Source organism: Eufriesea mexicana, unplaced genomic scaffold (genome assembly GCF_001483705.2).
Source record: "Eufriesea mexicana isolate 0111107269 unplaced genomic scaffold, ASM148370v2 scaffold2884, whole genome shotgun sequence".
Taxonomy (NCBI): Eukaryota; Metazoa; Arthropoda; class Insecta; order Hymenoptera; family Apidae; genus Eufriesea; species Eufriesea mexicana.
The window spans coordinates 181,031-208,585 of record NW_016910932.1 but is presented as its reverse complement, the minus strand read 5'-3'; the positions used below and the strand labels follow the sequence as shown (position 1 = coordinate 208,585).

At 36.0% G+C, this 27,555-nt stretch overlaps 1 protein-coding gene across 2 annotated transcripts; it reads right to left on the bottom strand.

Moving 5' to 3' along the window:
• Positions 1–159: 159 nt before the first annotated feature.
• Positions 160–26,050, bottom strand: ine (solute carrier family 6 member inebriated). 2 transcript variants are annotated; one of them, XM_017904329.1, is made up of 12 exons: positions 25,642–26,050; positions 23,888–24,689; positions 17,220–17,416; positions 7,515–7,649; positions 6,905–7,130; positions 6,371–6,638; positions 4,633–4,861; positions 4,171–4,283; positions 3,900–4,040; positions 3,347–3,547; positions 2,526–2,702; positions 160–2,434 (listed from the first exon to the last, which is right to left on the bottom strand). In XM_017904329.1, exons 2-12 carry the CDS (start codon positions 24,673–24,675, stop codon positions 2,270–2,272), a joined length of 2,640 nt encoding a protein of 879 aa, XP_017759818.1. In that variant the 5' UTR covers positions 24,676–24,689; positions 25,642–26,050; the 3' UTR covers positions 160–2,269. The 2 variants fall into 2 exon arrangements, with proteins under 2 accessions (XP_017759818.1, XP_017759819.1); XM_017904330.1 differs by lacking the exons at positions 23,888–24,689; positions 25,642–26,050 and adding an exon at positions 22,650–23,029.
• Positions 26,051–27,555: the final 1,505 nt, after the last annotated feature.

The window sequence follows — 27,555 nt, the reverse complement described above, 5'->3', positions numbered from 1 at the left end:
CGGGTGATAGAGCAATCCGAATTAAAATTCAGGAATGTAAGCTCTACGAGAATCACCTATTATAAATTACAAGTTAGAGAAAAATTAAAAATTTGTTGGACTGTTATAGTGTTATCAGGGAATGTAGGACGAATGCGTACGCATTTAAAAATGGCGGTGATATGAGAATATAATAATTTATTACAATTCTGAATAATTACAAACTAACGTGCTCGATCTGCTTTTTGTAATTGACAATTTGCTTTTGTACACTAATTTTTCGTCTCCTGATATTCGGTACGCGACGTATCACGCTCGACAATAATTATTCTCATCGCGTGTACAGCCACGTTGTTAACAAGCTTATGCAGTCACCCCTTGTTGTCTTCCCTTAAAAGTCGCTTCCATTGGTGCTGCTTGTCCAATGAAATGTACAAGTACGAGAAAATGTTAGCATTTGTACTCATTATTGTTTAAACGATTACCATCCTACCTCCGTTCGGTGTGTTTGCATTGTGATATCGTGTATCGACGTACGCTTCTATCGTGAACGATGTCGAGTCGAATAACGTTATTTCCTTACATTTCATAATAACGAACGAATAACAACAGTAACGGTGTTTTATTTCGATTAACTTTCGGACGAATGCGAATTATTATGAGAGGTAATGGAGTACCAAATATTTTCGGGTGAAATGAAATAAAAGGAGAGTAATGATTTCCTACGTAGTTAGTTGGAACTAACTGTTTCTTACAAGTGTAATTTCTACTTCCTAAATCTAACGACATGACAGCGTGTACTATTTAATTAACTTTTTTTTGTATTTTACATTTGTTGCTGGTTTGATCGAAGTGACTAAAGGATTGCATTTTTACAACGTCATGTAACAATATGGAGTCATTCTGAACACTGTGGAGCATAGTCTTTTCTTTCTAAGTAAATAGAAGAACGGGTAAAAAAATAATATCGCAATAATTAATTGGTCGTATTTGTCATAAATGTTTCTAGCATGATGACACGTCTCTTATCTATAGATAAACAAATTTTAAGATCGCATGCTTCGTTCACTTTATTTACACCGAATAGCAGCAACGTATTCGGTTAACAATTTCAATTGTTGAAATTATTTCGAGTGTAATAAATGGAAGTAAAATAACGCGGAAGATACAGAGATTTGCGAGAAGAATACGGTACTTTGTTTTACCAATTGTCTTTAGCTTTACTTAAAAAGGAATCATAAAATGACTCAATGTTTAGAATCACTCGTGTACAAAGTATTCTTAAAGATATAACACCGGAACACAGTTGAAACATGAAAAATAAATCAGCCGATGCATTTCCCACGAATCGTACGATCATGATTCTTCCTTAATTATTCATAAACTTGGACGTGCGTGCAGTGGTTGCGGATACTTCCGGTTTACCAGGTCGCACGTATTTGTTATAAAATAAATTTTTATGACCGACGCGGGCACGTTAAACCATATCGATTTAGCCTTTTACATGTTACGTTTCAGAAAATTCCTATTTCCAACTAAATGTTAAAACGCAGAAACAGGAAACACGTTCGAACGTTTCCATGAACGTGGATCAATTTCTAATTGTTATTCTCCATCGGTTTTCTGCAATACAACGCTTTTTTGTAACCGAAGTATAACACTTAAATATGGCGTCACAATTTTCCTTCCCTTTTTGATTAATAAAAATGGCGAACGTGCAGGTCACAAAATATTTACCATACGATGAACTGAGAGTATTATACGTTTAGGTATACGTAACCAATTTTCCAATAAATAATTAAAAAGAGAGAGAGGGAGAGATGACACTAATATCGCAAATTTACTGGTAAAAGTGAAAGAATATATTTAATCTTATCGTGAATTCACTTGTTTGCTAGGGTATGACGATGTTGGTAGGTTTGAGCAAAACAGTACTTTTCTACTTAATCGTTGGTTCATCACGAATATCCTCAATTTTCTTTGAATTGTCACGAAAGCACACTCGCGAATATTTTGCACGATTAACGAAGGAAAGGCCAAAGGAAAATGACGAATTGGAGAATTTTAGTAACCATGGGTACATTCATTTTCGACTTTGGCAGCTTTTGTACGCTCGTCAGGTATTTACTAGTAAACTCACGATATATCGATGCTGACGGAATGATGCTAACGAAAAAACAGATTAACCGGTATTAATACTACCTATATTTTCAGTTAAACGCGTGGTTCATCTCCAAGAACGCTTTACAAGGTACTGAATAATTCCGAGTGATCCCCTATCACGTCATGACTAGGTTTTCGACAAGGGATTACTGATGCTCATTTGGATCGGGCTATTCGCATCCTGTTGCTCCTTCATCACATCCTCCTCGAATGTGTGCATGGACTCGTTACAGTATTCTTGGCCACAAATTTTGCACGCTTCGAAATGCGGCTTAATAGAGTTGCGTAATTTCTGAAAGACAAAGTAGGGAAATTATGGCGGGCGATGGCGCGTGGAATGAAATTTTAATCGGTGGCCCGCGCGAGGGTTCGCGTTATCGTACCTCGACACAAGTGTTGCCGTTGGCTCTGATGAACTCGTAGATAGCGAAAGCGGGAATGCAAATGAGCGAAAGAGAAGCTATTCCCCAGCCGATCGCCTCTGCCCACCACGGGTACTTGTACTCGCCGTTGTGGTAGGTCGGTGGTTCATAATCAATTAAGCTGAATACCCACACAGCCTGAAACAGTGATTTATGGGAATGTAGTGTGCGGCCAATGCTCAGTTTTCGTACAATGTTAAACTATTACGCGTTACTGCGATAATTGTAGGGTACATGAAAAATGCAACTACAAAAATTTAATTGATTCGTTCATTACACGTATATCAATTACCTTGGAAATGAAATATTTAATTAAACGAGAAAATATTCACAGTGCAGATTGAACTTTCATTTATTTTTATGCAAGAATAATATCAATCGTAATTAAATTTTCAGTGTTTTGATTACACATTAACGAACTGAACTAAACATTCATTATTTTATAAGAATAAATACTCAGAAATTTAAGTGTTTATTGCAATATGGTTTACGACTTTACTTTTTCCAAATATCTCTGTACAAAATGATTCGATTATAGCGAAGAAAGTGGCCTGTGAAAGGTCATCTCTGTACTTCTTTCTTTCCAAGAAGACATAAAATTGTTTTCAAAATATTGTCACGAGATATCATACGTATATAAATAAATTGCATTAACGAGATGTAAAATAAGCTTGATTAATTTAACGATTATACTTATTTCAGAATTTTATGATATGCATTCTAGCCACTGCTATCGTGTTTTCGTGTACTCGCAATGATCTCGCATTGAAGATTAAGTTTACCATAATAAGAAGAGGTGCAGCGATGAGCCAACAAAACCGGAAGTACGAGGACGGAACGCGTCCAGTCATTTCTTTCACGTTATTGCACAATCGTCGAACGCCATAACACCAGGATATCGCGATTACTTCGGAGAAAGCTAAAAACATTATCGATATCGAGGCAGCATAATGGTCTATTAACTGGAAAAAGTAAATGCCACCCTGGAAATAAAAAGAACATACAGAAACTTCATTAATAAAACTATAAATCTCGCAAATATTAATTCTAAATTTATTTACACGATATTCAAATATTTACTACGACTCGAAAAAATTTCTGGCATAATTTATTTTATACCACGTAACATTCTTATTTAACATACATCCTGGATGATAAATTTTTATTTATATCCCGCAAGCTGTTCCTCCACCAGCAGGTGGAGAGGATATGACGAATACAATTTATGTCACATTTATGTAATACGTTTGCATAATAAATGGTTTTCACGTTACAAATCAATGCTTCCCAGAATCATTTTATCTTATCGAACGCTTTACTAACAATGTATCTTACCTGTGAGATATTGGGTAGACCAAACAAAAACGATATGACGCATACTAAAAGTACTAACATTTCGTGACACACGAGATGACGTTTCACCCATTTTGGAAAGCCATCCTGTATCGACGTTACGACTACTTCCACTATGGCGAACTGAAATCATTACAAAAGAGCGAAATTATTCTGTGAAATTAGGTTTAAAATCACACTATCGATGCGAACTATTCGTCGCGATCGATTAAACGAAATATTTATATTTATATTATTCGATATTACCACGTACCTGACTATTCAAAGAAAGGCAGACTAGCATAAAGAAAAATAACACGGCCCACACTTGCGATGCTGGCATCTTGGCTAACGCTTGCGGGTAAACAACGAATACGAGGCCAGGTCCTTGAACGGAAATTATGATTTGTCTATAAAATTGTAGGAGAAGTTAATCTGACATTGACTGACACCACCCAGACGAAATAATGTACAATATTTGTATTCCATTCGATTAAGCGACCAAATATTCAACGTTACGTCCCTTCAAACCTTATTATCGCTCGTGGTAATCGATTTAGTGCGATTAATCGAATTTTCCAAAAAGTAATTGCTCTAACGTCATCTTGCTCGAAGCGCGTTTATTTATATCAATGACAGCGAAGCGTCTTATTGGAGCAATGTTTTGTTTGCACGATAATGTATTATTAAGACTGAGATTATAATTGCTAAGTGATAAACGGATGCTTGTACGTACCATCTGTTAAAACATCTTCGACAGACATATTTTGTTCGAGAGCGATGTTGCCGATGGTCGCAAATGAAAATATTCCGACGAGTAGGCTGCTGAACGCGTTTATGAGAGAAACAGCCACGCTGTCCACTAGGATGGTGTTGTGGAACTTGTTGTAGCTCGCGAAACATATCATTGAACCAAATGCTATGCCCACGGAATTGAAAATTTGAGCTGTTGCGTAGATCCAAACCTACGCACGATACAACGATTTAACGAGGGACATAATACAATTTTACAAAGCGCGTAAATTATAACTTTCTTTCGTCGCCATTCCAAATTTTCGAATATTTTTCTCTGCGCATCTGACGTCTGATAAATCGAATCGTAAAAGAAACGGTGTTCTTACGTATTTGAGAAATACATAGAAATTCTTTACATACTAAATACTCTATGAGGTTAGCTATTGTACAGTTCTTTATTATTTTAGTATTCTATTATTTAGTATTTATTAGTACTTATTTTAGTACCCATTAGTACTTATTTTAGTGCTCATTAGTACTTATTTTAGTACCTATTAGTACTTATTTTAGCACTCTGTTATTTAGTACTTATTTCAGTACTTATTAGTCATTATTTTAGTGCTCGTTAGAACTTATTTTAGTACTCTATTATTTAGTACTTATTTTAGTACCCATTAGTACTTATTTTAGTGCTCATGATTTAGTAATTATTTTAGTACCTATTAGTACTTATTTTAGCACTCTGTTATGTAGTACTTATTTCAGTACTTATTAGTCCTTATTTTAGTGCTCAGTAGTACTTATTTTAGTACTCTGTTATTTAGTAATTGTTTTAGAACCTATTAGTACTTATTAGTACTTATTTTAGTACCCTTAGTACCTATTAGTACTTATTTTAGCACTCTGTTATTTAGTACTTATTTCAGTACTTATTAGTCCTTATTTTAGTGCTCATTAGAACTTATTTTAGTGCTCATTAGTACTTATTTTAGTACTCTGTTATTTAGTAATGATTTTAGAACCTATTAGTACTTATTAGTACTTATTTTAGTACTTATTAGTACTTATTTTAGCACTCTGTCATTTAGTACTTATTTCAGTACTTATTAGTCCTTATTTTAGTGCTCGTTAGAACTTATTTTAGTACTCTATTATTTAGTAATTATTTTAGTACTGATTAGTACTTATTTTACTACTCTATTATTTTTACTATTGTTGCATGACATATTAACCCTTTGCACTCGGCGATCTTTTCGGTTACAGAAACATAGTAATTCGAAAACTTTCTGCCATAAAGTCGACGATATTTTCCAGACGGTAAATAAAAAGCGCAAATTACCAATAGGACGTAGAATTATTTTGCCTCGATATTCCACGCAACGTTGGGCAATTTTTAAATTCGAGATATTAATTAATAACGATCTTTAGATTCTGATTAAATGGCGACTGAGAGTCGCCTCTCGAGTGCAAAGGGTCAATACAGTCAGTATTTAGAGAGTCACAGGTAAGGATTTTTCTCGCGAAACTAAAGAAAGTTATTCGAGTTACACACGTGACATAGAAATGTTTTCGAATCGTACGCGAAAGGAGACATTTTCCTCGTGAGTTACATTGCCTTTTAGCTTCAGACTTGACTGTACAATACGTTGTCACGTTGAAGTAACTCAGATCGTAGGTATTTTATCAAATGGTATATATGTATCTGTCGTCAAAGAGCGAGGAAAGAATTCCTGGGTTACCTTCGCGTCGCTGAGCAGCTCCCAACGAGGGCGGAAGAAAAATTGCAGACCCTTGTCAGCACCTTCAAGGGTAAGGGACCGCATGAGGAAGACGACGATTAAAAGAAATGGCAGAGTCGCGGTCAGGTATCTCACTTGTGCCGACGATTTTATGGACTTCCAAACGGAGAAATATACCATAATCCAGGCAGTAATCAGACAAGCAACGAGCTCCCATCTTAATGCCCCTGACTCTTCAATTCCATTACTGATTTGGAGAACTTTGTTGCTGAATCACCAAGTAGAAGGAAAAAGAAGAAATAACAAAAATAAATATTCACAATCAACGAAACATTTTAAATTATAAGTAATTCTAATAATAAATTATAACTAAATTTTAAATCATAATTAAATATTCGAAATTATTTCATAATAAAAGATGAAATTTCAGGAAAAATTAAAACGAAATATTATGTGAAAATATTTTAAGATAATATCGAATAGAATGCTTCGAAATGTATGATTGGCAAGTGATTTCGTAATTGAAAAAATTACTCGAAGAATTCCTCGGCCGGTGTTCTAGATGCATTTGGTCTTGTTCGATTATTGATGGTACTGTAACTGGGTAACCAACATGCCAGAGTGTTCCATGAGTTGTCGCAGTCAGACCACGGTTGCTTTGCCCTGAACGCCGCAAAGAAGTAATATATGGCGTAAGCTATTATCACATTGTGGTAGGTCGACATCAAAAATGATATTACTACCGAAGATAAACCAGCTCCTGTTTTGACAAACAAAATCGATTCGTTTCTGTTCGCTTCTCGGGTGAAATATGGAAAGAGGATTGGAAATATATATAACGAGTTTAAATGAATTATATAAAAATGTGGTTTTTAATAAAAATAAATTTTAAGTGGAATAAAATAAAATTTTACGAGACATAGAGATACCAAACGATCTTAAAACGATTTAACATAATTGAAAATATTAATACACGTATCAGAATAATTTTTAGAAATTTATTATTTCAATATAATATTATGTTATAAACTGATATAGCATAAATTTATTTATATAGTGTAAATATATTACAATAAATTTATCTAATATAATATATCGAATAATAATAAATATTGTCGTTATATTGTATAAAAATTGGATATACCTTTAAACAAGGGACAAATTTGACCAATGGCACCGATCGGTCCTCGTCGTGTGAATTGCCCAATACTAAGTTCCATGTACAACAACGGTACTCCACATACTATAAGTATTAAGAAGTAGGGTATCAAGAACACACCTGAAAAATTTCATTAACATCATTCAGCAACAGCCACCTAAGACGTCTAAAAATAATTTCAATTGTCTTACGCATAATTCTCTGAATTAAAAATTTCTCAACCGTATGTACAAAATAATTCCAAACAATTTTAAACCAAACTTCGCGAGATAAATAAAAGATCCACGAGATTAAAACTTGACAAGTTTACCTAACGATTAAATTTTCTCATTCTGAATTTTGAACCGGAAATGGCCTCGCATCTCGAATTTCATACCGATTTAAGAATTTTCATACGAGAATAATTTCGCATTTCTAATTACACTAGCCCCTTCTCAACCCTTGGTATTTACAATAACGAGTCTAACTCGTTGCTAATTCTTCGTTGTCAAATTTCAGAATTATTTGCTAATATGAGTCGTTCACTGCACAAATCGATTACCTCCACTTTTTGAAAAATCTTAAATATAGAAAGTTACGTCTATACCGAGTAATTTGACACCTAAATTTAAGATTCTTCAAAAAGTGGAGTTAATCGATTTGTGCAGTGAACGGCTCATATATAGCTAATAATTTTAACCCCCTTGCAGTACGATTCGATTTATTTCATCCGCGACGAAATTGGACAAAAATTTTCGAAATTCCCCAAATTTTGTTCTCGTTGCAATATGTTAAATACAGTTATGGTCGCGTGATATATATGAGCCGTTCACTGCACAAATCGATTACCTCCACTTTTTGAAAAATCTTAAATATAGAAAGTTATGACTATACCAAGTGCTTTGATACTTAAATTTAAAATTTTTCAAAAAATGGAGTCATATATATCACACGATCATAACTGTATTTAACATATTCCAATGAGAACAAAATTCGGGGAATTTCGAGAATTTTTGTCCAATTTCGTCGCGGATGAAATAAATCGAATCGTACAGCAAGGGGGTTAATTTATCATCGTGTGTGTACATCACGAAGTCCGACATTCTTCGTTCATAGATATTTTCTTTTTCCAAATCCCTTTACTCGTTTGACGAATAAATCCTAATTACACGAGCCCCTTCTCAACTCTTGTTATTTACAATAACGAGTCTAATTCGTCGCTAATTCTTCATTGTCAAATTTCAAAATTATTAGCTATATATGAGTCATTCACTGCACAAATCGATTACCTCCACTTTTTGAAAAATCTTAAATATAGAAAGTTATGACTTTACCAAGTGCTTTGATACTTAAATTTAAAATTTTTCCAAAAGTGGAGTTATATTATATATATGTCATATATATCACGCGACCATAACTGTATTTAACATATTCCAATGAGAACAAAATTCGGGGAATTCCAAGAATTTTTGTCCAATTTCGTTGCGGATGAAATAAATCGAATCGTACTGCAAGGGGGTTAATTTATCATCGTGTGTGTACATCACGAAGTCTGACGTTTTTCGTTCATGAATACTTCCTTTTTCCCAATCCCTTTTCCCGTTCGACGAATAAAAACGTCGTTACTAAATCTGCGTGTAATGTGGATTTATTAAAGGTTGCATTAAACACGACTCGTACGTAATAGTACTCGCCGTTAATCGTCATTCTGTGGGCAGTAACAAGGTCACTGGATGTAACTCTTTATTCGTAATAAACGGTGATCATGGTGCCGTGGATTACGACTTAATTTCGGAACAAGCATTTAATCCGGCCAAATTGCTGAAATGCGTTATTGTTTTTCACAACAGACCGTACACGTGCAGGTCTGCCGTTTCCCATTGTCGTATATCGTTTTTCGAAACTCGTTAATTGGCCTGGTAATTGGTGGCTCGTGTCGCGTGGTTCTTTACGATCTCTCGAATTAAGCAAATTTATTCGTTTCCTTCTTCCAACGTCACACGTATCTACTACTCTGTGTTAGGGCGATCTTTCAGGTAACGAGTGTTACTCACGCGATAAATCAGGCACCTGCAAGGTCGGAGATAAGCGAATTTTCGACAGAAAAATTGGTCATTGTTAAAGTAATTTTTTAGTATACGAATTATTGGTGGATGACTCTGCATTTTCGATTTCTATAGTTCTCGATATTTCAGCATTATAAATATCGCATTGTTTATAAAATTATCGCGAATATAATACATTATATTTTAATATAGAAAATTCGTATTTTACTCACGCGAAAAATTAGACACCTGCAAGATTGAAGAAAAGCGAATTTTCGACAGAAAAATTGGTCATTGTTAAAGAACTTTTTCGGTGTACAGTGAATTATTGGTGTAAGACTGTTAATCTTTGATTTCTATAGTTCTCGATATTTCAGCATTCCAAATATCGCATTGTCTATAAAATTATCGCGAATATAATATATTTTATATTTATATTTATATTTAATTTTCCATCATTGTTAGAAATATTGCGTTGCCTCTGACGTTGTAATATAATATATTTCATAGTTATGGCTATATTTTAATATAGAAAATTCCTATTTTTATTCACATTTAAATATGTAATAAATATAGCGATGGACTTAAACTTTAAAAAGCATAGATTGTTCAAATTCTTGGAGCTCCATGAAAGCAAATGAATAATGCAAATATATGTTTCTTTACTTCCATGCAAAATTCAGTGCATAATTATCACATAATCTGTGTTGCTTCCTGAGGCTTCGAAACTTTAATATATTTACCTTAAAATTTATTTTAATATTATTTTTATATTAAAATATAGAATATATACTATCCATTTACAAATATCATTTTACTTTCAAATGCTGATATAAAATTCTTTTTAATTACGCTATACTATACGTTACTATAATACGAATAATAATAACAACGTAGAATAAAATATTTATATTATATTATTATATCTATCATAACGTAATGCATTTTTCATATTCCTTGTAAGTTAATTAAAACAGAGACTATGAAATTACACGTGTGTTCGGATTTTTTAATTAATTATTCTTTTTATTGATTATCACCAATTATTCTTTCACCTCGTTCTCCATCTCCCACGCTTTTCTCGTTAATTTCTCGTCCACGATGGCTTACGATAAATTCGGAGTATCTGTTTGCTGAAATTCGCTCACGTTTTCCAGATACTGTAACGATTATTGCTTCCGTTTGTGTCATTGAAATATTTCGCGCCGCGTCAGTGCGCCTCACGCATATGTAAATTAATTCTACGAATGTTATACCGTGCTAGTCGAACAAATCAGACAGCATTCTCTGATCTGACTTCGTGATTCACGCCGCAAGTTGATTAACAAGGTTCATCATACGCGAACGTTGTAACGGATATTGTAATCCCGCCGTAATAAATTCCATAGCTGTGTCATTTTTCCAAAAAGCGTCTGTAAAAATAATCCCCCGGTACTTTCCCGTTAGCTCGATTATTTTCTATTTATTCGTTCGCAGGGAAACAGTGTCGCCAGGTTTTCCGTATTTTATTCTTTGATCAGAAACGACTCTTTGAATGCGAGAACTCTCGGCAAGCACCGTAAATGTATCCCACCAAATAGAGGTGATAACGTTAATTTCCGTGGAGTTTTCATTCCCGCCTTTCAGCACGGATTTTCCCACGAAAACGTAAATGAACACCGGTCGCATAAATACGCCGCGAGCCTCATGCAAATCAGAGTGCTCTGCCTCTGTGTATACTACAAATCTCCGTTCCGCTCCACGCTTTTCCAAAAGTGTTTTCTGCTTTATTTCTATCCCCCTTTTATTTGTTTATGCGGTTTTTTAGCGACGTAAAATATTTATGCGACACGGGGAGTATGAAATTTTGAAAATTGAAAGTGGCACAGATTTTCATCTTCATCGAATGGTGTAATATTTTACGACCTTTTTGTCATGCTATACCCGTGAGGTATTACGCTACGATTTTTCTACATGCGAGAAATTTGGTTCTATTAAAGATGTAACAGTGATTACTGACATTCGAAATTTGTATGCGTGTACTTGAAAATGTGAAATTTTAGAGCGTAAATGCGGTGTAATTTATTGAGATTTAATTACTGAAACATTTTCATGTTTTTATTTCGCGTTTGGTTTCGGATTTTTTGGTTTTGATTTTACCTATAAATATTCTGTTACTCGAATCTTCTAATATCTAAACATAAATGTGGATTACTCTTGTTATTTTCATATGAAATTGCTATTATATTCGATAACACTTTGGATGCAATGGTACTACAGAAGAAATCATATTGAAAAATAGCAAAAGATTTTAAAAATGTATACCATTAAAGGCATTACTTATTTCAATAAAAGAAGCTTCATAAATAACCAAAAAATTATTATATTCATACATCTTACATTTTATTACTATTATTATAGGATTACTCATTTTAAAGTACAAAGTAATCCACATAAAAATATATAGAAGACGTTTTACAAATTAAGAATGGCTATCATAATACCTATTTTCACAAAAATTCTCATAAGTAATCAAAAAGCTATTGCATTCGCATAACATCTTATGCACTACTACCAACATCGATATTGTCTCCTCCAAAATAAAAAATAGGTTCCATAAAAAAACAGGAGGTATTTCACAAATTAAAAACAGATATTAGAATACATATTTTCACAAAAATTCTCAAAAGTAACCAAAAATTTATGATATTCTCATAACACCTTATACTCTACTACCACCATTGATATTGTCTCCTCCAAAACGCAAAATAATCTTCATAAAAAAATAGAAGACATTTTACAAATTAAGGATAGCTATCATAATACTCATTATCATAAAAGATCCTCATAAGTAACAAAAAAAAATTATTATATTCGCATAATACCTTATACTCTACTATATATAACTATCGATATTGTCTCCTCCAACATACAAAATAGGTCCCATAAAAAACAGGAGGTATTTCACAAATTAAAATCTAGAATTAAAATGCTTATTTTCATAAAAGATCCTCACAAGTAATTAGAAAACTATCGCATTCGTATAACACATTATACTCTACTACCATTATCGACACTGTCCCCTCCAAATCACAAAATAATCCTCAAAAAATACAGTAGACATTTTATAAATTAAAAACTGGCATTAAAATGCTTATTTTCATAAAGTAATACTTAAACTCTATTACCACTATCGACATTCTCTCATGAAAATTACAAAATAGTCCTCAATAAATACAGTAGATATTTTATAAATTAAGGACTGGCCCTAAAATGCTTATTTTCGTAAAAGGTCCTCATAAATAACCAAAAAACTATTATATTCGCATAACACCTGATACCCTACTAGAAATAGTTCTCAAAAAATACAGTAGACACTTTATAAATTAAAAACTGGCCCTAAAATGCTTATTTTCGAAAAAGATCCTTATAAATAACCAAAAAACTATTATATTCGCATAACACCTGATACTCTAATAGAAATAGTCCTCAAAAAATACAGTAGGCATTTCATAAATTAAAAACTGGCCCTAAAATGCTTATTTTCGAAAAAGATCCTTATAAATAACCAAAAAACTATTATATTCGCATAACACCTGATACTCTAATAGAAATAGTCCTCAAAAAATACAGTAGGCATTTCATAAATTAAAAACTGGCCCTAAAATGCTTATTTTCGTAAAAGATCCTTATAAATAACCAAAAAACTATTATATTCGCATAACACCTGATACTCTAATAGAAATAGTCCTCAAAAAATACAGTAGGCATTTCATAAATTAAAAACTGGCCCTAAAATGCTTATTTTCGTAAAAGATCCTTATAAATAACCAAAAAACTATTATATTCGCATAGCACCTGATACTCTACTAGAAGTAGTCCTCAAAAAATACAGTAGACATTTCATAAATTAAAAACTGGCTCTAAAATGCATATTTTCATAAAAGATCGTCATAAAGGACCAAACAACTATTATATTCGCATAACACCTGATACTCTACTAGAAATAGTCCTCAAAAAATACAGTAGATATTTTATAAATTAAAAACTGGCCCTAAAATGCTTATTTTCGTAAAAGATTCTCATAAATAACCAAAGAAATATTATATTCGCATAGCACCTGATACTCTACTAGAACCATCATCGAATCTCTTTTACAACACGAAATAATGCTGATAAAAAAAAGAGACAAATGTTCCATTATCCAATAACTCCCCTATCCAAACACCCTCTGTCTCTCTATTAACTCGTATACCCTATGTTCTATGGTACTCGCGACAATTAGCCGAAACTTTCAGCCAACCGAGTCGCTGGCAGTTTGTTATTGAAGAGAGCGTGTTAGTTGGCCATGCTGAAATCAAACCGTGCCACACGCTCTGGTTTTCCGGCCGTCCAATTTAACGAACGGTTGGTCGAAATGATACTTGACCGATTATTTCCACCGGTGTCATTGAAATCATTTGCGATGCTCGCCGGTTTAGCTACGTTCCGGCAAGGTCATGTATCAAGTTCCGCGAGCGAATTGCCCCATGTCCGGACTCTGTCGAGATGCTCTTAGACTTTGAAAATTACCGGTAACACGACACTCGCGCACTCGTGTTACGGCTTGCCGAACCAGGAGAACGCGTGTCCTTGCTCCGAATATGCCCGCCATCGTGTGCAAAGAGGGATGCTTAGAGAAAAAATGGCGGCGGGACGCCTTCACGGCTCACACTCGGACCGAGAGAGATTAGTTTTGTCCAAGATTCTATACAGGCCCCTTTGTCACGGGTATTATAATTAACAGAGTTGCTCTTGCACTGTTCTTGGATATAAAGAGAATATTCTTCAGGGAATTTGATATACTATCAAATCTTGAGCAGACAACGAGATTCAGAACTTAACACTGGAAGTTAGATGGCGAATTACCAGACAAGATTAGAAATTTTGCACCGAAATTAACACAATTGGTATAAATTTTCTATTTTTACTCTCACTCAAACGAAAACTTTTACTTTCCTCATTTTCCTAGATTTTAATCATTATCGTAATTATTTATCATAGTGCAGAGTTAGCTATTATAGCGATAGATAGTTTAATTCAAGAAACATAGATTTTCTTGTAAAGAAATTACTTTATTTCTTTATTACTATCAAATCTTGAGCAGACTGCGAGATTTAGAATTTAACACTGCAAGTTAGATGGCAAATTTCCAGACAAGATTAGAAATTTTGCACAATTGGTATAAATTTTCTATTTTTACTCTCACTCAAACGAAAACTTTTACTTTCCTCATTTTCCTAGATTTTAATCATTATCGTAGTTATTTGTCATAGTGCAGAGTTGGCTATTATAGCGATAGATAGTTTAAATCAAGGAACATAGATTTTCTTGTAAAGAAATTACTTTATTTCTTTATTACTATCAAATCTTGAGCAGACAGCGAGATTCAGAACTTAACACTGGAAGTTAGATGGCGAATTACCAGACAAGATTAGAAATTTTGCACTGAAATTAACACAATTGGTATAAATTTTCTATTTTTACTCTCACTCAAACGAAAACTTTTACTTTCCTCATTTTCCTAGATTTTAATCATTATCGTAATTATTTATCATAGTGCAGAGTTAGCTATTATAGCGATAGATATTTTAATTTAAGGAACATAGATTTTCTTGTAAAGAAATTATTTTAGTTCATGCTAAATTAATTTAAATTTATATTATACGATTAATTCCAGTTTGAAGACGAGGATGTGAAAATTGGGAAGAATAGAGTGCTCTGAAATATCGCTTAAAACGCTATAGTTATTAGTAAATTAGCTTCCTTATAAACCTGTGCATCGCATAACGAAAGTTTTATATACTATTATAAAAGCAAGTATACTTTGTTTATGGCTTAAAACCGCACAAAATATTATACTGGACGATGAAAAGTTTACTATAGCAACTCTTAAAACCAGAACGAGTATAGCTCCCCTGGATTATAAATAAAGATAACGAAGATTTATCGATAAAAGCATTAAATAACTAAAGAAATCTGCATCATTAACTAGTCTCTCTGTGCAACCAATAATTACTATTACCCATTAATCATCTTACCTTATCCCACTTACACAACGAGCAGGGTAAGATAAAATAAGAAAATAAATAATACCACGGATATCTGTTTCATAGGAATAAATACTGTTTGATACGAGTTCTAAATTAAACGTTTGACACATTTATCACGGTGACACAAAGTATGCGATATCTCGTGCATTATTACGCGCCGTGGCACATAAAGAAAACTTATACGGAAAAATAAAATTGATTAGATCACGTTCCCGTCGTTTATGTCAATAAATTGCCTACTGTCCCGATTCATGCTTCGAATCAATTTACACCGAGAGATACAAACGAGAAGACGAAGCAATAATCGTACGTGAAATCGCATCATTTTTCCACGATTACACGTAACACTGGAAAATCGCGTTGCGTAACGCTCCATGTTTAAATCGTTTTTCTTTCGGCAGTTTTTAGTTCGCTTTTCGCATGAGTGACACGTTTCACACCGGCAATGCAAATAATAAACACGTATTCTTATCACTGGCGCACTAATCGTAACAGACGTATGTGTGTCAGAACCACGATCCAGCACGTACAAATTTGCTTCGAACCATCTGTTCGAAGTGCTAACACGAAAATAGTGAGAAACCATAGCACATCTGTGCCTGTAATTATGAAAGTGGTCTAAGAGTATATATAAAAAGAACGATTTTATTATTTACTTCGTGTTGCATTCATTTATGTTACGATAAAATATATTTATTTTCTACAAAACAGTGAAGAATTGAATCGTTAGATTGAGTTTGCAGCTTTGTCGCAACTAATTTTATAATTTATGTGGTATTTAAAGGCCGAAGCTTTTAATGTTTCAGAAGCAAATATAAGTGACTTAGACCATTTTCATAATCATAGGCACATTTCTCGCTATTCGCCAACTATATTTACCCATCGTATGCAAAAGAGTATATTTTGTTAAAATTTTGTCAAAATTATATTCCGTAATTTTATGCACGAATTTATGAACGATAAATTACTGGTGATAGGATAATTCGTAAATTTAGAAATTTTAGGATATCAGGACACCGCAGATTACGTTGCCGAATTTCCATTCGAACAGAAGTATAATTTTCTTGGGAAACCATAGCACGTTTCTCGCTATTCGCCAACTATATTTACCTATCGTATGCAAAAGAGTATATTTTTGTTAAAACTTTGTCAAAATTATATTCCGTAATTTTATGCACGAATTTATGAACGATAAATTACTGGTGATAGGATAATTCGTAAATTTAGAAATTTTAGGATATCAGGACACCGCAGATTACGTTGCCGAATTTCCATTCGAACAGAAGTATAATTTTCTTGGGAAACCATAGCACGTTTCTCGCTATTCGTCAACTATATTTACCCATCGTATGCAAAAGAGTATATTTTTGTTAAAACTTTGTCAAAATTATATTCCGTAATTTATGCACGAATTTATGAACGATAAATTACTGGTGACAGGATAATTCGTAAATTTAGAAATTTTAGGATATCAGGACACCGCAGATTACGTTGCCGAATTTCCATTCGAACAGAAGTATAATTTTCTTGGGAAGCTCGTTACCCCTTCAGCTGCATTTACAAGTGAAATTATGCAAACGTATGCAGGTACTCACCACCGCCACTTTTGTAGCACAGGTAAGGAAACCTCCAAACATTCCCGAGGCCAACGGAGTAACCAATACAAGCAAGGACAAATTGCACTTTGTTGGCCCAGTGTGGTCGTCTCGATTGCCTGTAGTCTCCGGGGTCTTGAGCGTCATCTTCAGCGTCGTCGAAGCTGGTACACACGGACAAGTCATCCTCGAATGATCTGAAATCGGATCGATACACACAGGTTACCCATAAATGCAATTGTTAGTCTGCGAGTCACATCCTCGACGTGCAAACCGAGTCGCTTCTCTAAATAAAATTGGGTCGGAGTTAATTCTCCGAATGTTCATTCCTTTTTTGTAATTTTCTCACTTTTACCAAACACGTCGAGTGTATAAAATAACTGTATTATTTTCCCTATTGCTATTTATGTATTTTTATTTCAAAATTTTTATTTTAGTCCCTTTGAATTTCAAAGGTCGATTTTAATTAATATATCAATTTTAAATTACCCAATGATGCTTGTATGTCGATAAAATAATTCTACGTCTTAATTTGCATACGATTTCTTATTCACCGTTTTAAAAATATCCTCGACTTTGTGACAGAAATCTTCGAATTTTACTATTTTACTATTTTTCTGTGACGAGAATGAATGCAAAGGGTTAATACGTATCTTAATTTTCTCGAATTCTGGGAAATTAATAATATTTTTAGGTGTTACAGAATAAATAGACTGCGAAACAATTTTTTGGAAATAATAAAATATCACGGAAGTGTGTACAGTGTATAGACATCATCCTCGAAGAATTACGAAAACGATTAATTTGTTAATTAATTAAAAATTGTAATTAAAGGCGAGTTTAAGATTTTTGATTTTTCATGGGATAATTGGTTACCGATGTTTGCTGTATTTTGATGGTTAATTGTTTCGTGTACGAGTATGGAAGATGCTTAAGTTGTTGCAACATTTTCAACATCTCCCAGCTTCAAAATTAATTCTACGAAGTACCAATGCGCTGTTCGATCTGCTACGTTAGAAATGTCAAAACAGTTCAAACGCACTCGACACGAATTAGATATTCAAACAGTCAGTCAATTTACATGAAGCACATAACGAACGATATTATGCAAGTCATTGCATATTTATCGAGCACTCGATACGCGTTTCGCCTGTCGATTCGAAGACGACACGCCTTTTATCAAATGCATCAAACATAATATTCATTCACGAATATTTTACGAATATTCATCGTTTAAAACACTCGATACATGTCCCGCCTGTCGATCCAAAGACGACACGCTTTCTGCCAAACGCACCAAATATAATATTTATTCACCGTGTATTTCATGAATATTCATCGTTCACCGATAAATCCATCGATAATTCATCTACTCTAATCTATTTGAAAATAAAAAATAAAATTTTTAGAACCAATGAATAAAATGAATAGATTCACGAGTGAAAATTATTATTTTTCTTTTAAGCTAAATTATAAATTTTTAGCCAATAAGTGGTTTATAAATAAAAATTATATTTCCTTGCAATTGATAGTAGATAATAGTCGATTAAATGTGAAAAATAATAAAAATAAAGAAAAGAAATTATATTCGTTCATTATCTGCGTTTTAAATAAGTAAACAGAAAATAAGAAACGAGCAATAAATCGCCTAATTTTGTATACTGAAAATGTAATAGCATTTCATTGCTGCTCATGGTACTTTACACAGATTACAGCTTTCGCCATTGCAATTTTTCCACAATCGTATTCCTTACTGTCGAAAAAGATTTCAATGGTTTTATTAACCTCGCAACATCTTATTTGGCGTGCGGTAAAAGAGGATCAATTTTTCAATCAAATAATCAGTCATGATTGATGAAGCAGGCTATACACGAACCTCAAAAGAAGCAGAATAAGACGATAGCTACTGAAAATCTGATTACACCGATATTACATAAAAATTCTTCGAGTCAAGTGCCGAGCTCCATAAAATCGCATACAAAATCCTCAACGAGAACTTAACAAAATTTCTCAAATTTTTATCAGCTTAAAAACACAATCGGTTTAATATTAACCCTTTGCACTCGACGATTTTTTAGCTAGAAAAGAGTAGAAATTCAAAGATTTTCTACCAAAAAGCTGACGATACTTTTTCGAGCAGTAAATAAAGAATTGTATAATAATAGAATTGTAGAATTATTTGATTTCGATACCTCGTACACTGTTACATTACATTAAGTTTGACATATTCGTTAATATCGATGTTCCAAATTCGATGAAATGGTGACTGAAGATCATCTCTCGAGTGCGAAGGGTTAAAACCAAAATCATCTCGAGCGAGAACTATTTTCCTTCATTTTCGATCACCTAAGGATCAGACAAAGCATGTCAATAGTATCCTAATTTTAGGTGAAGTAAAAAGAAATCCATTATTTTTGCATGAAATCGAATGAATTAGGTATAGTAAAAATGAATGATTAGATATTAGGTATTAGGTAAAGTAAAAATGAATGATTTTGCATCAAATTGAATGCAAAAATAATGGATTTCTTTTTATAAATACAAATACTGGAATATTCAGGTGGTGGCCAACATTGTTAACTTACTTTGTCTTTCCTTATATTAGGTGTAGTAAGAAGAAATCCATTATTTTACCTAATACCTAATCATTCACTTTTACTTTACCTAATATCTAATACCTAATCATTCATTTTTACTTTACCTCATACCTAATACCTAATCATTCACTTTTACTTTACCTAATACCTAATACCTAATCATTCATTTTTACTTTACTTAATACCTAATACCTAATCGTTCATTTTTATTTTACCTAATACCTAATACCTAATATCTAATAGTTCATTTTTACTTTACCTAATACCTAATACCTAATCATTCACTTTTACTTTACCTAATACCTAATACCTAATCGTTCATTTTTACTTTACCTAATACCTAATATTTAATCATTCATTTTTACTTTACCTAATACCTAATCATTCATTTTTACTTTACCTAATACCTAATACCTAATACCTAATCATTCACTTTTACTTTACCTAATACCTAATACCTAATCGTTCATTTTTACTTTACCTAATACCTAATATTTAATCATTCATTTTTACTTTACCTAATACCTAATCATTCATTTTTACTTTACCTAATACCTAATACCTAATCGTTCATTTTTATTTTACCTAATACTTAATACCTAATATCTAATAGTTCATTTTTACTTTACCTAATACCTAATACCTAATCATTCACTTTTACTTTACCTAATACCTAATACCTAATTGTTCATTTTTACTTTACCTAATACCTAATACCTAATTGTTCATTTTTACTTTGCCTAATACCTAATACCTAATCGTTAATTTTTACTTTACCTAATACCTAATACCTAATAATTCATTTTTACTTTACCTAATACCTAACACCTAATCGTTCATTTTTACTTTACCTAATATTTTCTCTGTAATTATATCATACCTGTTACAAATCCTAGTTAAATTTATGAAATCTGGTCAAAGAGACGTATGTCCACATATAACCATCCTCGCATCTCTCGCTTCGTTTAAGGTCACACTGGCACGCGATCCACGTGCAGGCCCTTCTTCCGCTTACGAAACCGAGGAGAAACCGGTTACCTTTGACCACCGTTGCTGGTACCTAGCCTACGGTCGAGGTAAATCGGCGGAAGTAGCGATGATCCATGGAAATCGAGAGGACGTGAGAAATTGGTGGTGAGCTCGTCTTGATGAACGTCAACGAAGGAAAAAAGAAGATCGGGCAGCAAGGGGCCTTATTATGATTAACGATCGTGCGAAACAGGGGGTACAACCGGCGAACGACCTTGATACCCGGGTATTACGTAAGCGGGCAAGAACGAAGAAGAATTTTTACGAGTTTATCGCGTCCACGCGATGTGCGACACGGTGGATGCAGAAACCATGTCGCGCTATGACGGTGAGAGTTATGGCAATTGACAGAGCTCGATAATAAATACGACACACCTGTGTAAATTCCTCGGCGATGTTTCGCAATGTGAAGACAATGCACGAATGATTACGCGATCAACGGGGTAATAATAATAAGTTATCATATATATATATGCACACACACGTGTGTGTGTGAACAGGCGTCGCAGTTAAATTTCAAACGGACACGCGAGCATCCATCGCAGCATAATTTCAGTCGGTTTTGTTTGTAAGCGCGTTAACAGTCGTGGTGACGTGACAAAAATAGAATTTTAAATTTGCATTTTTTCGCGCGAGATTTGACTAGTAGCCTTGCCAGACGTGATAACGAATTGGTTTAACAACGTTGCGCAGAAGATGCATATTTACGAGCGATGACTGATGAAATTTCACGATTACCAAGAGAGAGGATTAGGTGGTACGCGAAATGAAATTGTCGTGGAAAGAATATTTTGAGAATCGCGTTCATAATTTGAAGAGATGTCGGATGGATTCGATCGAAATCGACTGATTTTATTGGCTGTAAATAGAATTAGTCGCGAAACGAATTTCGAGTGGAAAGAAATCAGAGAAAATGATATATTTGGCTTTCATATCGTGGTAATTAAGCACGTTTGCTCAAAGATTGCCTGTGACATAATAAAAAATCGGAATCAATCGATTTACGATCTGCAAACTCGTTTATCACGAGTCTAATTAAACGCCTCGCTATTGATTCAACGAAATTTGCTTTGAAGTTAGGCAGATATAAAGGCAAATATTTCTATCTTATCCATTTTCTTCTCGATTATTACAGGTGTCTCAAAGGAATTTCGAATAATTATTTCTATCGGTTGGTAGAGAATTTCAAGACCGTCGTGAATTAAACCTCGCTATGACAACTTTTCATCGAGCGATCGATAAATCTTATCTCAGTAGAGCAGCCTTGTTAAGAAATTTCTCCTCCATCGGTACTATAAACGTGGTCAATAATAAAAATAAAGAAAAAGTACCAGCAACGGGAAGATAAAATAAAAGAAAAGATTTCAGCGAAAATAAAAGATTACAAAGATACAAAAATAAAATTTTTGCATAAAGAAAGAAGCTAATCGATCAAGCGTTTAATCCCTGATTTAAATCAGATTTAAATCGATTAAATCTGGTGTCTTGAAAATTTCGAAATTTGGCACAGCTTTAACCAAGAAGCACTTTCTCTAATGGCAAATATTTTTTCCCTAGCGACGAATAATCCCGTACAAAAGCCCGCAAGTGCAGGTACAGTGGACAGGCAATTAGCCGAGTCGTTTCGCGTTGAATTCATTACCGTGCCCCACAGAAATTTCGAATGTGGAGCAACGATTACGGCCCTTTAAACGGTCCACTCCGATTTCAATGGAGGAAGCGAGGCAGCTACAACAATATACCGCATGAACACCTACTTATAACAAAAGTATGGACTTACATTGTACACCTATTATCCACTTACGTCTCTGGGACAATACGCTGGAATTGCAGTGCCTGGATGACGAGACCACGCTTCACAAGCAGTTCGGACGTACGCGGCATCTCTTGCCACCGAAATCTTCATTTAGACAAGCATAACAGCCTGATTTACACCGTCCTCGGGTTTTAAACAATTGCGACCGAGATGAGGAAGTCGGTCCGGCTACGTTTGTCAGACCTATCTCGCGTGCTCCCTGCAACGTACGCCTCCCCCCGGGTTACAGTTCACTTTTAACCCGAAATGCAATTTCCTAGATAGTGCTTGCCAATATTTGCGCAGCGAAGAGAGACTAAAGCGCGAAGATAACTGGAACGGTGGCTCGGTTATCGGGAACTATGCGTTACAAGCCGCGTCTCGCGAGCCGAATGAACGGGATGCACCGCGGGCCTCACTTTTATGGAACAAGACCAAGACAGGAAGCCTAGAACACCGTCTTCCGATGTTTGTTCTTATCGTTAGGCGACCGATGCGAACGATGCGGCGAGCTCGAGAACCGAATGCCGATCTCGATACATGTATCGAGCACGATTACAACGCGAATGATCGAGCTCCGTGGAAATATTTTCACCTCGTAACGATATCTACATTATCTGCCTGCTAATGCCTCGATCGTGATTCGATTTTTTCCAACGATTCGCGTTGATAAATCGGCGAAACGAAGTAAGTCCGATGGATATCGCGTGTACATTCGCTGACAGTACTCTAGATTGAAACGGTCTATGACAGAATCTTCATCGCCGCTGATACAAGCAGACAACGAGCAATACGAATGAAAGAAGGATAGGCCTAAATGTGCTATTAGAACTAGGACAACGTTCTAATTAAATTCGCTTGATGGTTCGAAACGTTAGCCCCGGCCTGATCGCGAGTTACCTTGTTACACGGGGAAACAAACAGTAACAATCAATCATCTCCAACTAACATCGCCAATTACCAATTATCACCGAACAACATCTTAACTATAGACCAGCGGACGGCCAAGATAACGGCTATCTTATCTAACCCCATCAGCCTGGCCTAGCCTTGCCAAGCGAAATCCTCTTCCGGCCAACGAGCGTAATCCTCGCTATAGAGCGAAGCCTAGGCTCTGGCAAGCGCGGAGGCAACGAAAACCGCATGCAGGAAGTTGGACAAGGAGGAACCACGGAACATGATTCATAGTTCGCTCCTTCCGACGCTTCTCGCCGAGACGCGCACGTTAGATAATGTAGCTCACTTACGGCGGCGGATGTACCATGTTAAGCAGCTCCGACGGCGAAGTGAGAACTCTACGTATCGTGAGCTTCCGGCCGTTGGAAGAACCCATGCCGATCGATGCTAGAGAGCGTATAGAGACGGAATCGGGAAACGGTCGGACGTGGGTTTGCCCGTTTCCGTCGGAAAACACGATCGATGCCCAGCTGGCCGCCGGTAGATGATACTGGTGCTGATGTTCATCCATCGTCGGATTAGACTTCACCGATCTCACGCTGGAGCAACGATGTCGTCCAACGTGCGAGTCGATCCCCCGAACGGATCTAAGTATACCCTGTGGGATGTCGCGATGCAGTCTGGTCTCCGGTTGACCGACTTGATCCCCTGACTTCGATTGCCGAAGTCGCGAGTACGCTTTTTCGTGGATGCTGTTGCTGCTGTCGTCCCGAGGGATGCCTTTCTTCACGCCGTTGCAGTGCACGCTGCTCGAGCTGGCCGGGGTAATGGTGATCTTCCGACCTGTCGCCTCGGTGGTGCTTAGCAAACGACCCCTTTCCTCGGACGGTGAATCCGAATCGGCGTCGTGATGATGATGATGCTGATAATGCTGCTGCCCTATCCTTATCACGTCAGGATCCATATCGTCCGAGGCATCCTCCTCCTCCGGCATCGTGCTCATCTTGCGCACGCAGCTGCTCTGCTTGCCGATCACGCTCTGGAGACGAGCACTGTTGCCGTGTGCGTTCGTCTTGCCCGCGATCGTGTTGTTGCTGTCGTTGCCGTTGACGCCGCTCTTGCTGTCCGTGGCATTCATCGTGGCATGGCGATCTAATGGCAGAAAGAGAGGTGAAGAATGGTAGACGGAGACACAGAAATAGCGATCGAGCCAGCCCAGGTGGCGGAGGGAGAGAGACACGCATGGTGAGCGTGAGAGAGAGGTAGGTGGAGTGGGAGGGAGGAAAGGAGGGAGAGAGAGAGAGAGAGAGAGGGAGAGAGAGGGAGAGAAGAGAAGAGAAGCGAAGAGAGAAAGAAAGAGAGGAATTTACAGAGAATGCTTGCACGAACTTCCGGTAATTTCATCGATGTAAGGAAGCGCGAAAATATTCACAGACGGTTCGTTAAGAGGTTGGGTTAGGTTCCACTCTTACCTTATACGATTACCACGAAACACTGTCCGATACTTGGGCGCTCTTTATTTTTATACATCTGCCTTCGGCAGGCAATCAGTCGGAGTTTTGAATGAATTATCAATTTTTCTGATGATTTATTGCTATCGGCAGGGAGCTTTTTTAATTACCGCGCGAGTGCAGTTAGCCTTATCGTGACGCGATGGACCCGTTTAACGCACGTTTGTTACATACAACACAACGGTGCACGGAGAGATAAAACAGCAATGGAGCACGCGTAATCGCGTCGCATTAAGATTTACCGCGGAATACGCGTCACGATATCAAAGAGCGAACACGGTGGCTCAGAGGAGCCGAATCCGTCGTCTTTCCGTAACATTCATAAACCTCGAGCTGAATGAAAACACGGGCTTTGGAGCGATGCAGCGAGTCATTGAAAAATAACCGAATGCCTTTCTCGTAGCATGCATTAAACGGCGCGTGTATATGGCAAACGATAAACAACGATCGAAAGGAACATTTCATACCTTCCACGGAAAATGTCACCGAGTACGGTGTAACCGGCGATAAATCGAGCCGGATGAAAATGCTATGAGACAAAGGCACGACAGCACCAGCGAAGCGACAAAGATCACGTGTTATCGAGCCAGTACCTGTCAGATCGAAGAGGGCCTCAACCGGATCGATTGCATTCCAGTGAAGTTACTGAGACCCATCGATGCACGGGGATCTGATAACAGGCGCACGCAAGCCGTCCACGTGGAACCGTGACGTTTGTGATTGACAAAAGTCTGGATGGGCAAGTGAAACACGTCCCGGTGAAACAGTCGCGAAAATCGGAACGTTCGTTGCTGCGGCTACACGCGATTACGGTACGTCGACGTCGCGTCACGGCGGCGTTGTGTATACCGATCGTGCGTCAGCAGCCGTGACAAACACACGCACGTCTATCGCCTTTTCAATCGTCAGTGCCTTCTCGTGAGCATTGCGGGTACTAGTGATACGAAGCTTGGGACTCGGACCTGACGCGCCACGCTCGGCAGCGCTCGGCCGTCCTCGGCAGGCCGATACCCCCACCACTCGCCCAGCCAACTTCACTACGATTTCCTATTAGTCGAATCGATTGTCGCTCCGCGCGATCTTTTCCGTTAGTCGGCGTGGTCGATACATCTTCCCAGCGTGCGGGAAGAAAGTCGGTTTGTGAAAGCGACCGGTGAAAGATAAAGTGGCGTTTTACGCAGACTATTTGGTAACTCCGCTACGAAAGAATTTTAAGTATCATAGTCACCGAGCAGCCGAGAATAAAACGAGCAAATGCAAATGTAAGAGACAGATAAGGGGGAACAGAGTCTTTTGAAATATTTCTCCCGGCGAAACTTCAGATCAGATAAATATCTCGAGACCTGGTATATTATAAGGGACACTTGCAGGCATTTTTCCAAAACCTGTCCACAAATTTGCTCTCGAAAGGTAACTTTTAAGAAAACTAATTCTTTATCTTTCATTTGAATTATTTCATTGACTGTCTAGAAATACTTATTGTATATTAAACTCTATTGTTTTCCGTAGCAATTTTATGCGTTACTGTCGAAGAAATAGAGAATATTGCATAGGTTATTGGTTTTTAAAAAAATATTTTATCATTGTCATTTATTTTGTAATATTTTTTAATACAAGTATCAATAGGACAACGTGAAACCCATTTCACCGAGTAAGCTGTACCATTAAAAAGTTTCAAATATAAATCATCGTGGGTCGGGGCAGTGCAACTGCCTGTAGATAGACAACCCATTCTACTGCAGCGTCGCTCGTGAATCAGTAGAATTTCTCGAATAAACCAGGCGTGTTTCGTAGTTAAAAATTTGTGAAAATTAAACAGACGGTCCGATAGAAAGTAGTAAAGAGTTTTATATTATCGAAACGATGTTACCTAACGATTTATTAATTCTTGTTTCGCAATATTCTCTTGCCTGTGTGCAGGAACGAGTACATCGCGATTATGCACACAAAGCAAGGATCTTCAGCAGCGTTACTCGTATTACATAGAAAGTGAAAAAGGTATGTACAAGTTAAATGATGCAGTTTGTGTCGTGCTAAATCAACAAATTAATGTACAGGCACGGTGTAATGTATTAGACAATAACACGCGAAAGGTTTTAGACAGTTGACATTAACTTGCCATTATTTTCGTTAAGCGGGAAAATTCATGGATATAAATGTAACTTATTTTCCCTTTCTTTATATTTTAACAAGGTTTAACGTGAAATTTCAAGTACCCGAGCGTCGATTTTCGAAATAAAACTGAAGATAAAATGCAAACAAAATTTTCTTTCTTAATTTACTAGGATAACTGTCGTAATTTCGCAGTAAATGTTGGTTGTAAAATTACACTTTACGTTACAGGAATGTTCATGTAAATATTCGTATAAATATTTTCGCGTGTAATTGCAAGCTTCGTTTCGTTGGGCAGTTTCATTTAAATATCTAAAAGTATTTATACAGGATACACGTGTGTGCTATACGATATTCGATATTGATAATATCCGATCGTAAAATTAGATAAGGAA